Here is a 12,618-nt window from a genome sequence, read left to right on the forward strand (position 1 = left end):
TGGGGCCGATGGGTTTGGGGAAAATCTAAAAGGGTTGGTGTTTTAAAGCAGAAGTTAAGAGGGAAAAACACGTTTTCTTGATCCTTACCCCAAAACAAGCTTCGAGAACCAGGGCACGCAGAGGTTACACGCAGGCGCTAAGATCCTGCGGACCTGCTGATCAGCATTAGCGTCCCCGCCCTGCCCCCCACCCTCCTTTCTAGTGCCCGCCCCCTCCTCCAGGCTGCCACGCTTCACACCCCTGAGGAGCCGCTAGCAGCTCTCAGCTTCCAGAAACCTGGCCCAGGGACAGAAAGTGGCAGCGAGCCGGCCATGAAGGCCTGGGTCTTCCCTGACCTCAGTGCTCCTGGTGACACAACAGTAACATCGGTAAGCACAAGCGACATTCTGGGTGCTGCCACGGGCCTGGCGCTGTCACGCACACATTATTCATATTTCCGTTTGGTCTCACAACTCAGGTCAAGGAATTTCATGGCAGAGGAAACAGACCAAAACCAAAACCAAAACCCAGTTTGCCTGCCGAGGCGTTAGGAGGAAAAGTCTTGCACGAGGAGCCACAGCTAAGAGCCTGGACACAAAGACAAGCAGGTGGATACCAGAGCTCCTTATGATGCTATCAATTTGGAGGTGAAATGCCAGGACAGGGCTGATCACTTGCTGGAAGGAGAACAGACATCTCGGCGAGATGCTCCGCAGGGAGACGGACAACAGCAGGCACACCGTGTCGGCACCTCAGCTCCACATGGAGCTAAATTCTATCAACTCCTCTGAGAGGACCCACCTGCAGAACTGACTCCTACGAAGCCAGAGAACCAACCTACCAAGAGACAAGAACTGTAACTTAGAAGAAAACCGAACACTTAGGGTCTGCGGTTCAGTTCACCCTCTTCCCAGACGCCAAAATCTACACGGGAAGCCAAGTCACCACCAGAGTATTGCTTGGTAAACCCTAAGGTGGTGGGATGCCTCACGTCATAGAAACCTACAACAGTGGCAAGATAAATACCAAGGCCAATCATCCTGGGTTTTCTGGGACAGTCCTGATCGCCAGCACCGTTTATAGTCAGACCGTATGTCGTGAGTGACTATCTCACACATACGATCTTCCTGCCAGGATGGTGGTTATCTACCCTCTGCCTCATTGCCAAGGCTCTGTGTGGATCACATCTTCCAATAACATACTTACCTCAAGTCACTATAACCTGTGTAGTTTGTTATAATTACACTCTGGTTTTGAGAAAACTTGGTACTCAAGAAACACACAGGTCTGTCAGAGCTGGAAAGTATTTTCTCCTTGGTACACGTCAAGGTAACCAGCCAGGTTACCATCATCAGTGTTCTGAGGACTCCGACCTCCACCTTCAGACACTGATGCTTTTTTGTCCCACACTTTGCATATGAAACCCTTTCAGAAGAAGGAGAGACTTGACCTTCCTCACCTGGGGAAAGTGAGGGCATTAACCCGGATTAGGGGCTAGAGTAGGAGGTTCCAGGAGGGGATAAGCTCTTCCTGGGGAAAGGGGGAGGTCAAGCTTGACTCAGATGCTCACAACTAGATTATGTTCGGAATTTGGTCAAAGTTCTCACCTGAAAAAGGCTTCTGCCTCTTTTTAAAAGTTTATAAACCAGGGCACCTGGGTGGCTCAGGCGTTAAGTGTCTGCCTTTGGCTCAGGTCATGATCTCAGGGTGTTGGGATAGAGCCCCACGTTGAGCTCCCTGCTCAGGAGGGGGGAGCCTGCCTCTCCCTCTTCCTCTCTCCCCATGCTCATGCTCGCTCTCTTGCTCTAACAAAATAAAGTATTTTTAAAAAATAGTTTACAAACCACTGATCTGGACGGTCCTCCACGGTCTCTTCCAAGTGTTAAGATCATGTTTTTGAGTCTTAAAGTTCTCTTACTCAGAAAATATTTGGAAAGTGCCTTACTATGTGACAAGACTGCTAGGCATGGTGGTATCGACAGTGAACAATATGCTAATAAGTGCAGATTCTGCCCTCATGGGACCTACTAACAGTTTTGCTTTTTTTGTTTTGTTTAAAGAAATGGAAGAGTAGGGCGCCTGGGTGGCTCAGTCAGTTAAGCATCCGACTCTTGATTTCAGCTCAGGTCATGATCTCGGGGTCGTGGGATCAAGCATGGAGCCTGCTTGAGATTCTCTCCATCTTCCTCTGACCGCCCACTCCCATGCACATGTGCTCTTTAAATAAATAAATAAAATCTTTAAAAAAAAAAGAAAGAAATTGAAGAGTAATATACATAAATGTCCACAGGCAGAGTCACCAAAAAACTAATTCATGTTTCAAGTGTTAAAATAAAATTTCAAGATTCCTGAAACTCAGCTGGTACACATTTCTTCTTTGGACATTGGCTCAAGTATTTCTTCTCTGCCCACAATACTCAGAAGACATAGTCTGAATGATGCTGCTGAAACCAGTTTTAAGGTGAAAAGTCAAATTAGACTGGATTTTATTAAATATATATAAATAACCCTCATTTTTCTTTATTTCATCAGTTTGGGGAAGTGGAAATTAAGTGAAAAGCAGTAGTACTAGGTGTCCAGACGTGAAGGCCAAAAGGTAGTCAGTGAAACTGCATTCCAGCCCCAATCTGCCACTCGATCTGCAGTCAGAGAAAGGCATGCAGCGTCGTGTCCTTGGCTGCAGAATGAGGCAGCTGGAATGAATATATGTTGCCTGAGATCACGTGCAGCTCTAAAATGGTTCTGTCCTAATTCAATTATTAGGAGCAAATGCTATGAATTAACTACATACGGCAGGCACTCACAATGAAAAGTAAATGAACGATGAACTCACAGGAATATTTTTAAGGAAGACGAGAAACGCTTGCTGCTTTTTAAAAATGCAGTTACTAGTTTATTCACACTAATTAGAATATATACACAAAAAAATGTGTATCATATGTTGCTTCCAAAATATTCTATGTTCCATGAGAACTATGTAATAAAGTGTAAAATGTTTCTACCGCATAACAAAAGAAGAAAAATCAGCATTCCCACATAGTATTAGGAAAATATTTAAGATAATTTGAAGTTATAATAAAACAAAGTGAAATATTACAGAACAGTCTTTTCAGGAAGTAGATTTATAGTCTAGAAGCAATACATTTCATACTTTGAAACACTTTGGTATAAGTGAAATTAATACAAAGCAAAAAAAAAAAAAAGAAAGAAACTCTACTTTGGTTCTCACATTAATTGAAAGTTTAGCAACGAGGCAACTGCAAAGCTACCTCAGATGACAAAATGGAAAACCTCCCCTTTGCCCCCCCAACACCCCCGCTAGCGGACATGCATGTCCTGTGAGAGCACTTCCCAGGACCTCTGTGCTGCAGGAGCATCTCACTTCCACAACCATGTGCTCAGCGAGTGCTTGAAAGGCTTCATAAAACCTCAGATTCAACTCGGAATATAAGCGATCTTGGCTATTTCCTCTTAGACACAAATGACCTTGCAGTAAAGCAGCTCGGAACTACAACTCACACTTAAAGTAGAACATAAATTTTTGGAAAATCATAGGACTACAGTTTCTCAAGAAGTCCATACTTGAATAAAAGAACATACTACATTAATTAAAAAAAAAAGCAAGTTTAATAGCCCATTGACGATAGGTTTTTAAGAAACAGAAATAACCGTCTGCATGCCACAAATATTTCTTCATTGATATCACGCATTACTTTGACAGCTGTACAACTAACCTGATCTGAGGAATTTTAATTGCATCATTTTTAAAATTACATTTTCTTATCCATACTGTCCAAACGTGGTACTGATTTTCTTCATTGTCTTTTTGTTCTGTATGTTTTCTTTCAAATGACTTCCTACTTGTGAGAATTCTTTCTGAGCAAATGTTGATGAACCACTTTTCTGTCATCCATCACAGGAGCAAACTGGGAATGTCCTCTGAGAGTTTTCTCAGCAATGTCATTTCTACTCCAACTTTCTGGAAAGACAAGAAAGTCTTTAAAAGAAAAAAAGAATCCTTGGTGAACTTTGCAAACTTACAGTAATAATATACTAACGCACTGTTGTTCCTTTCTGAAGTAAAAGAATATTCTGTCAGGTGCTCAGCTTTACTACACCTGCACTGTTAATTAACTGCCTCCGAAGAACACGGCCTGTGAGCACAAGGCTTCAGGGCTTCTGAAGGGACAAAAGTACGGCCGAGAGTGTCCAGTGAGATCAGCTAGCGTGGTAGAGCTTCGGAACAAAACGAGTACAGAAAGTAAAAGAAAAAATTTCTGTCAAATTCATGTGAGGCTTTTTAAAGAACAATTCTAAAAAGGACTAAAGGAGATAAACATAAAGAATTACTCAACAGAAGTGCTCTATACTTACATGAACCATGTACACAACTGTCGATATTCTAAATTAATTATTTTATAGTATTAAAACAGTATCAGGACCTTAAGTTCCTGCCCAAATTTTACAACCAAGTATAAGAAGAAAGAAAACAATGAACAGTGAACAAATTATGTGTGAAATGAAAGGTTCTTAGCTTTTCATATTAGGTGATATTAAAATCTTGGAACTACATTGTTTGGGTTTTGTTTTGCTTTGTTTTGTGGAGAGAGACTGTGAGGGGAACTTAACTCATTTCAAAATTCATTTGGAACAAGAGCCAAGACTTATGGCGTACTAAGACCCTGCACTGCCAGACGGTAAAATCTATCAAGTTACAATCACTAAAATACATTTCACGAAGTGTAAGACACCATCAATGTAAGATGCACCATTATTTTATGTATCCATGAAAAGAAAAGGAAAGGTGCTCAGGATACAGAGTCTAAAAGGACAGAGTCCACCTCAAAAACTGGGGACACTGGATGGCTACAGCTTCAATGAAAGGTAGAAAAAAAATAACCCTTCCTCTAAAAGGGACAACAAAGAAGTCTGCACACGTCTTCTTTGACAATGGGAAGAGAAGAAAAAATATTCCTTGGTATTTGAACTGGTCCTCCAGTCCTGCCAGCCCACAGATTTTGTGGTCTGAATTCACACCAGTGGCATAGCCCAAAATATCTCAAGCAGAGAAATTAGTTTAAGAGGACTCAGGGCTGGTAATGCACCCCCTCGCCCCACCGCAGTAAATGGCAGAAAAAAATGCAAACCACCTCGAGAAGAACTCAACCGCCATCTAGGCAACAGCTGATTAGATGATGTGGTCCAAATTTAAAGATAAAATGTGGAATTTATAGGACTTGAAATCAGTGAAATATGGTAGTCTGATAAATAAGTCAATAGGAGAGATGTCCAAAAGCCCAGAAAATAAACACTGGGTACACTTCTCGTGATGAGCACTGAGTTATGTTTAGAAGTGTTGAATCACTACATTGTACACCTGAAATGAACTTAACACTGTATGTTAACTACACTGGAATTAAATTTTTTTTAAAAATCAATTTTCTCGGGGCGCCTGGGTGGCACAGCGGTTAAGCGTCTGCCTTCGGCTCAGGGCGTGATCCCGGCGTTCTGGGATCGAGCCCCACACCAGGCTCCTCCGCTAGAAGCCTGCTTCTTCTTCTCCCACTCCCCCTGCTTGTGTTCCCTCTCTCGATGGCTGTCTCTGTCTCTGTCGAATAAATAAATAAAATCTTTAAAAAATAAAAATAAAAAAAAAATCAATTTTCTCATCAAAAAGAAAAGAAAGAAAACAAATACTGGGCATATAATAAAAATGTCAAACCAGAGCATATCACAGAAACATCAATGACAAAAGGGTACCTTTCAATATATGCCACAGGCAAAAAAAACTAAGAAAAAAAGTTAAATCCCCCTGTATTCTTCTAAACTATATTCTTCTAAACTATAAAGTTAAGTGAAAAACAAAACCGTTTAAGAACAAAAAAATTAACCATAATTATTGAAATGATAATCTCAAAAGACTAGGCTACCTATTTTTAAAACATGCTCTCTATCCACCCAAACCCCCCAAAATAAAGCAAAAATAAAAGGCAAATGTCAAACTGGAAAACAACTCTGCAGTGACAAAGGGTTTATATCCTTAAAATGTCATAACTATAAATCAGAAACAAAAATACCCTACACACCACACCTCCACACCTTTTGCTCAAAGGCCAAGACTAGGCAACTGACAAGAAAGGCAAATGGCCACTGAAATATACCAAAAATGCTCCATTTCACCAGTGATGGAAATATAAACTAAAACAATGATAACAATCCATGGCTATCAAATCAGCAAAAGTTCCTAAAATGGTAATACCCAGTGTTGGCAAGGATACAGGAAAATCAGCACTTAAATAGACATGAAAATTGGGCAATCTTTCTGAAACGCAATTTTTTTTTAAAAGATTATTTATTTATTTATTTATTTATTTATTTATTTATTTATTTGACAGAGAGACAGCCAATGAGAGAGGGAACACAAGCAGGGGGAGTGGGAGAGGAAGAAGCAGGCTCCCAGCAGAGCAGGGAGCCTGATGCGGGGCTCGAGCCCAGGACCCTGGGATCACGCCCTGAGCCGAAGGCAGACGCTTAACGACTGAGCCACCCAGGCGCCCCTGAAACACAATTTAACAACAGGTGTAGATCAAAATCCTTGGCAAATGTGCAACACTCTTAGATACAACAATGCCGTATACAGGAATGTATCCCAAACAGATATGTGCAAAAGGTACATGCAACTATATGTCAGATTTATAATAAAGTTGGAAATACATCTAAACACCCAACGATGGTAGATGACTGAAGTACTTTAATAACAGAACTATAAAATGGAATACACTGCAGCTACTAAATATCACGTATCACCAGAGCATTGTTCATAGTAGTAAAAGATCAGAATAACCTAAATGCCCATCAACAACGAATTGGCTACAAAAACTATAGTGTAGCAGTCAATGGGATACTACACAATCGTTACAAAGAATGCTACAGCTCTTATGTTCCGATAAATCTACTTCTCTCCGTCTGAAATGATCTTCTTTCCCCAGATACCCACCTAGCTTACTTGCTTCAATGACACGTTACCAGTGAGTGTCCCTCACCATCTTATACAGAATAGCAACTTGTCCCATCCCAAGTGCGCTCCCTCTCTCCCTTACCCTGCTGCTCTATTTTTACCATCTGGCACGCTGCAATCATTTATTTATTGTCCATCCTCCTCCAGAGGAAAGAAGATCCTGTCTGTATCAGTGCCCACACTCCCCTCCTTCATCTGCTACCGGGAAAGATGCATCCCTGCTCCTTTCCTAAGGGTAAATGCTTCACTTGGCCTTGGCCCCTTCCCACACTTCCTTTTCAAGTATTTCCCTCCATGATTACCCCCTTTTACTCTTGCCTTATCAATTTCACCCCCCAATACTGGATCATTCTCAGTAGCAAACACACCTTAATATCATAAAATGTCCCTGCCATCTTATTTCTATTATCTTTCAGAGAAAACTCTTTCCTCTCTGACCCTTACCTCTCCTCCACCCACTTTACCTCTGCCATGACACGAAAACACCTTTGCTCGAGGTCACCAATGATGTCCTACGTTCGCCTCAAGCCAATGGCCAAGTCTTGGTTCTCCTCTTCCTCGACCTCTCTCTCAGCAGCACTGGACACTGCTGGCTACTCTCTCTCGAAGCAATCTTCTCTCAGCTTCCCTGAGATCACAAGCCCCCAAATCTTCTTTCACTTCTTTCACTCCTCCTTGTCCACCAGACCTCTTCTCTTCTCCACCTACACACTCCAAGGTAATCTCATCCCATTTCTAGCTTCAAATGGCCACGTATATGCTGATGACTGATTTTAAGGTCATTACCTTGAGCTCTGAGCTTCAGACCATCAACTACTGACTTAATACAACAAAACTATGGATTCCCATCCCCACACCTCACAAAAAAACTATGCTCTGTTCACAAGCCTTCTCAGGAAAAGGTACCATAATACACCCAGCAGCTCACATCAAAATCGTAAAAGTCACCCTCAACTTCTTTCCTTCCTTCCTCATGATGAACTTATCTGGAAGTCCTGGACTTCCCTCCCTCCAAAACACAAGTGCACTCAATCATCTCTCCCCACCCCTACCACTAGAGCCCTGGTCAACATCACCACCAGCCTCTTAACTGTTCTCCCTTCCTCCCTCCTTGCCCAGCAGTCTTCCCTCCACCCAGCACCCAGAGAGCATTCCTTCTGAAGTCTAAGCCAAGTCACATCAATCTTCCCATTAAAACCCTCCATGTTTCCATTTATACTTAGAGTAGAACGCAAAGGCCTTCCCAGCTTCCTCAATCAGGCCCGCCCACCTCTGACTCCTCTCCTCCTGTGCTCCCCCCTTATTACCTCCAGCCCTAGTGGTCTGCTTTCTGTCCCTCAAAGGTGACATGTCTGTTCCCATCTCATGACCTTTGCAGCTGCCCTTCCTTCTGCTTGGATCATTCTCCCCATATCCTCAGATGTTCACCTCCTTCTCATCTTTCAAATTTCAACTCCAATGTCATCATCTCAGCAAGGCTTTCCCCAGAAGCAACCCATCACTCACAACATTTTCCTATTTTATCTCCACAAGACCTATCAATATCTGAAATTTACTTATGGATTAGAGCACAGGTTTACTATTGATCTCCTCCCAGTAGAAGGTAAATTCTTTAAAGGTGAGAATGCTACCTTATTTTCCACTTATCCACGGCATGAAAACTTACTATGTGCCTGGCACATAGTAAGTACCAAATATTTATTTGGTACAAATGAGAGACTATTTCGTAATTGAAAATCTGAACTGGGGTAGCTTTTGACATTACCTTTAGTTTATTTTAGTACTGTAATAACAGAAATGGTGAGAACTGATACAACTGTATCAAGAGTCTGTTTATAAAATGGCTTTTCAGACCTTTTACCTACTCTATTGAGTAAGACTCCCTAATATACATTAGGAAATGATCTAAGTGTGCATTAACAGAAGATTGGCTAAGCAAGATGGAATACAGCCACACAAGAGATTACTATGCAGCCATGAAAGAGAATGAAAAAGACACAAGCTAATACGGAAATCTGTGCAAGTTATAAAGCTGATTGAAAGCATCAAGTTGCAAAACAATACGTTCAATGAGATCCCTTTGTTTTTACATGCACGTACATTTGACTGGATGTGCACAGGGCAATCCAAGGAAACCCAACTGAAAGTGGTTATCTCTCCAAAATAAGAAGGTGGAGGCTGAACTTAACATTTATTATTTAAATTAAAATTAAAATTAAAATTAAAAAGTGCCAGGAACAGGGCACCTGGGTGGTTCAGTCAGTTAAGTGTCTGTTTTCTGCACAGGTCATGATCCCAGGGTCCTGGGACAGAGCCCTACATCGGGCTCCCAGCTCAGTGGGGAGCCTGCTTCTCCCTCTGCCTGCCACTCTCCCTGCTTGTGCGTGTGCACGCACTCACTCTCTCTAACAAATAAATAAATAAAATCTTTAAAATAAAATAAAATAAAATAAAATAAAAAATAAAAGGATTAGATATAACTGCCATTGTCCTTTCCCCGTTATTCATGTCTTAAATGTACACACAGTGCCTGCAACCACGGGAGCCATCTTGTAATTATGGATTAAGAACCGACATGCAGGTAAAAAAGTGCCAACAATGTGAATGTCCAGTGACATCACTCGACAGATGAATCCTTCCCGTTACACAAGAAAAATAAACCTCTATTCATTTAAGGTACAGTGAGTTAGATTCTGTTATCTACAACCAAAGAAATTCCTAACTGATGTTCCTGGAAATACCTTTTAGAAAGAAACCGAAAATAAAAGAACTCAAATTTTACGCAGAATTAGGAAGAAAACTGTAACACGTCAGAAATGTAGCTTGCAAACCACTTCCCCTCTTTAATGTCTCTACTCTAAATTTTTTTTAAAAAGAAAAAAGAAACACTAGAAAGAAACATAAAAGGGAGAAAATTAGAGTCAACATCAACTCCATAAAAAAGACTTCTGAGGGGCACCCAGCTGGCTCGGTTGGTGGAGCACACGACTCTTGATCTCAGGGTCATGAGTTCCAGCCCCACGTTGGACAATGAGATTACTTAAAAAAAAAAAAAAAAAAAAAAGGATTTCAGAATGAAACATTCAGATTGTATGCACACAATAAAGATAAACTCACACAGTGAGACTGAAGTCCAATCAGTGCTGGGGTTGTTCTGGACTAATGTTCATTGTTCGATAAATTTCTTTAAGTAACAACAGGGCAGTATCTTCAGATTCCCTGGCACAAAGAAAAGAACATTTTTACTTAAAAGACCATTAGTAGAAATTAACCTCTATCCATAAAGGTGGAAAATGCAGCTTTTGTTGTACTCAACCCTACCTAAGAAAAGCAAACGACAATAAAGTAGTGCAGTCTTAAAGCTGTCCTTAAACACTGGATGGATACCGATCAGCTACAAAAGAGCTGTGCTGTAATCCTCCACGGTGACAGGGGACATCTGAAAGGATGGCTTTTCAAAGTCCCAACCACTCCCATTCTGTGAAAGGTAGCCCTACAAAATCAGTGTGCAAGTACCAAAGGCCTTTGGTCAAAGAGAGAGGACACACTGCCATCTTGTGGATAATAAAGGGGGAAAATACTGATTTTGAATATATGGCCTTTGTAATTAATACTCCATCATAAGTGAGAAATCAGTTAAACAGTCTCCCTAAAACTGCTGTATGTGCTAGCAGCTAAAAGCCGCATGAATGTTATCAAAGAAGAAACCACTTACCAATAGCATAAATGACTCTGAAGAGCGAAAAGATATTCATTAAAACTCTCTATTGGCTTTTCTTGAAGAACGTAGTCAATTCGGCGGCCTCCGTTTAGCATTCCAACCCTTCCTAAGTAGTCCTCATCCTTGGAAAAATCTGGACTTTCAACAATCTTTTCTGCTAGAATTTAAACCATTTCAATATCAAAGTCAATCACTTAATCATTATCCTTTGACTTTAGCTGACTTTCTGGGCTCAAGAGAATATCGCTTGACACACGTAGCAACCTGGGAAACTACCAGGCTCACTTCCCATTCCTCCAAAGAGCCAGGGGAAGGAGGAGGGGCTGGTTACCCGAGAGAGAGGAGAAAGAGCCAACGAGCTGACAGAAGTTTTGAAGAAAAGGGGTGAGAGAGCATTGTAGAAAGAAAGGAAACAGAATTAGAATCTGAGAGTCAAAAACATCATGGCACAATGACCTGACAATGCAGATAAAGTCTACAATATAACGACACAGTTAAACAACAGCACAAGGAAGATAATTTCTTATAGTGGGTCTTTAAAATGCCTGAATACAAGCTTAGCTCTCAACTCTGATATTCCACTCTGGCCTTAGAAATCTCAACAAAAACTTCAGATTGCAGGATAAAAAGTCCAGCAATTATCAGGCAAAAACCCAGAAAAAGAATGACATGCACTTTGAAGTACAGTTCATCATAACAGATTTTCCTTTATAAAAAAAACTCTACACTTTAACAAAAAAGACCAGAACAGAAAAGCATCATTAAATAATTCATAAGTATTATGTTAACAAATAACATTTGTACTAGAAAATGCCTCAAATGACAAATTTACCTTCAACTACTTGTTTTTCTTCTTCTTCTTTGATTTGATTGGCCACTTTTTCCAGTTCTTCTTGCAGCTGAGTTGAAGAGGTATGAGCGCGGGCAAACTCATTTAATGTCTGCCAAGCACTTTTCAGGGAGCTAATAAAACCCTGCTTCAAATCAGATCCCATACGAGAGAGACTGTCTTTCAACTCTGAAGAGATTAAGATGACACATCAAGTCAATTAGTCACTGGATAAAATTCTGTACCATAAAAATTAAAACAAAAGTTAACAGACAGAATAAGTTCTCTCTGAAACGCCAAACACACAGAGTTTCTCAACCAAGAACTCTCAACATATTAAAATGTTTTCTAGAGGGACGCCTGGGTGGCTTAGTCGGCTAACCGTCTGCCTTTGGCTCAGGTCACGATCCCAGGGTTCTGGGATCAAGTCCTGCATCAAGCTCCTTACTCAGCAAGGAGCTTGCTTCTCCCTCTGCCTGCCACTCCCCCTACTGGTGCTCTCTGTCCGGCAAATAAATAAATTAAAATCTTTTAAAAAGTTTTGTACAGTTTAATTCTGTCATTTTTTAACAACTAAAGCTAATCCAGCCAAAATGCATAAATTTCCTCTCTCCACAAAAGAAAAAAAAAAGGTGAGAAGGAGTTCAAATACCATGAAAATGTAGGCATAGTCATGTGCTTTTTTCTGTAAGTTAAAATATATGGCCCACAAGATTTAAAAAATGACTACTTTTCTAATCTGTAATGGTAAAATGTTTTCAACAACTTGACATTCTAATACAACCACAATAAAAACTTCTAATTTAAAAATAAAGAAACCCCTGCCCCTTCACCTTTTCTATTTTTGCCTAATAAATTCGATTTGATTTTAAGGTATTTGAGTATCAAATTTCCCATTTTAACTCCAAAAGAGTTAAATATTTTTTAAAAGCATGATGTAAGCAAAAAAAAAAGAAAAGAAAAAAGAAAAGGAAGAAAGGAAAGGAAAGGAAAGGAAAGGAAAAGAAAAGAAAAGAAAAGAAAAGAAAAGAAAATCCAACTTTCAATAAAAGGGCATGATCACCTTCCCC

At 40.6% G+C, this 12,618-nt stretch overlaps 1 protein-coding gene across 4 annotated transcripts in view; it reads right to left on the minus strand.

Moving 5' to 3' along the window:
• Positions 1 to 2,847: 2,847 nt before the first annotated feature.
• The window catches only part of SEC23IP (SEC23 interacting protein), a 42,438-nt gene continuing 32,667 nt past the window's right edge, over positions 2,848 to 12,618 (minus strand). Inside the window, exons 16-19 of one of the 4 annotated variants that reach the window (XM_045803285.2) lie at positions 11,552 to 11,737; positions 10,714 to 10,873; positions 10,116 to 10,217; positions 2,848 to 3,959 (exon numbers count right to left, since the gene is read on the minus strand). In XM_045803285.2, the coding sequence (XP_045659241.2) occupies positions 10,136 to 10,217; positions 10,714 to 10,873; positions 11,552 to 11,737 (428 nt within the window). In that variant the 3' untranslated portion in view covers positions 2,848 to 3,959; positions 10,116 to 10,135. Of the gene's footprint in view, positions 3,978 to 10,115; positions 10,218 to 10,713; positions 10,877 to 11,551; positions 11,738 to 12,618 lie in introns of all 4 variants that reach the window. The other 3 variants (XM_045803284.2, XM_045803281.2, XM_045803283.2) reach the window with 3 other exon arrangements.

The sequence above is a fragment of the Ursus americanus genome, chromosome 6, assembly GCF_024610735.1.
Source record: "Ursus americanus isolate L20-20 chromosome 6, mUrsAme1.1.p, whole genome shotgun sequence".
In the NCBI taxonomy this organism is placed as follows: Eukaryota; Metazoa; Chordata; class Mammalia; order Carnivora; family Ursidae; genus Ursus; species Ursus americanus.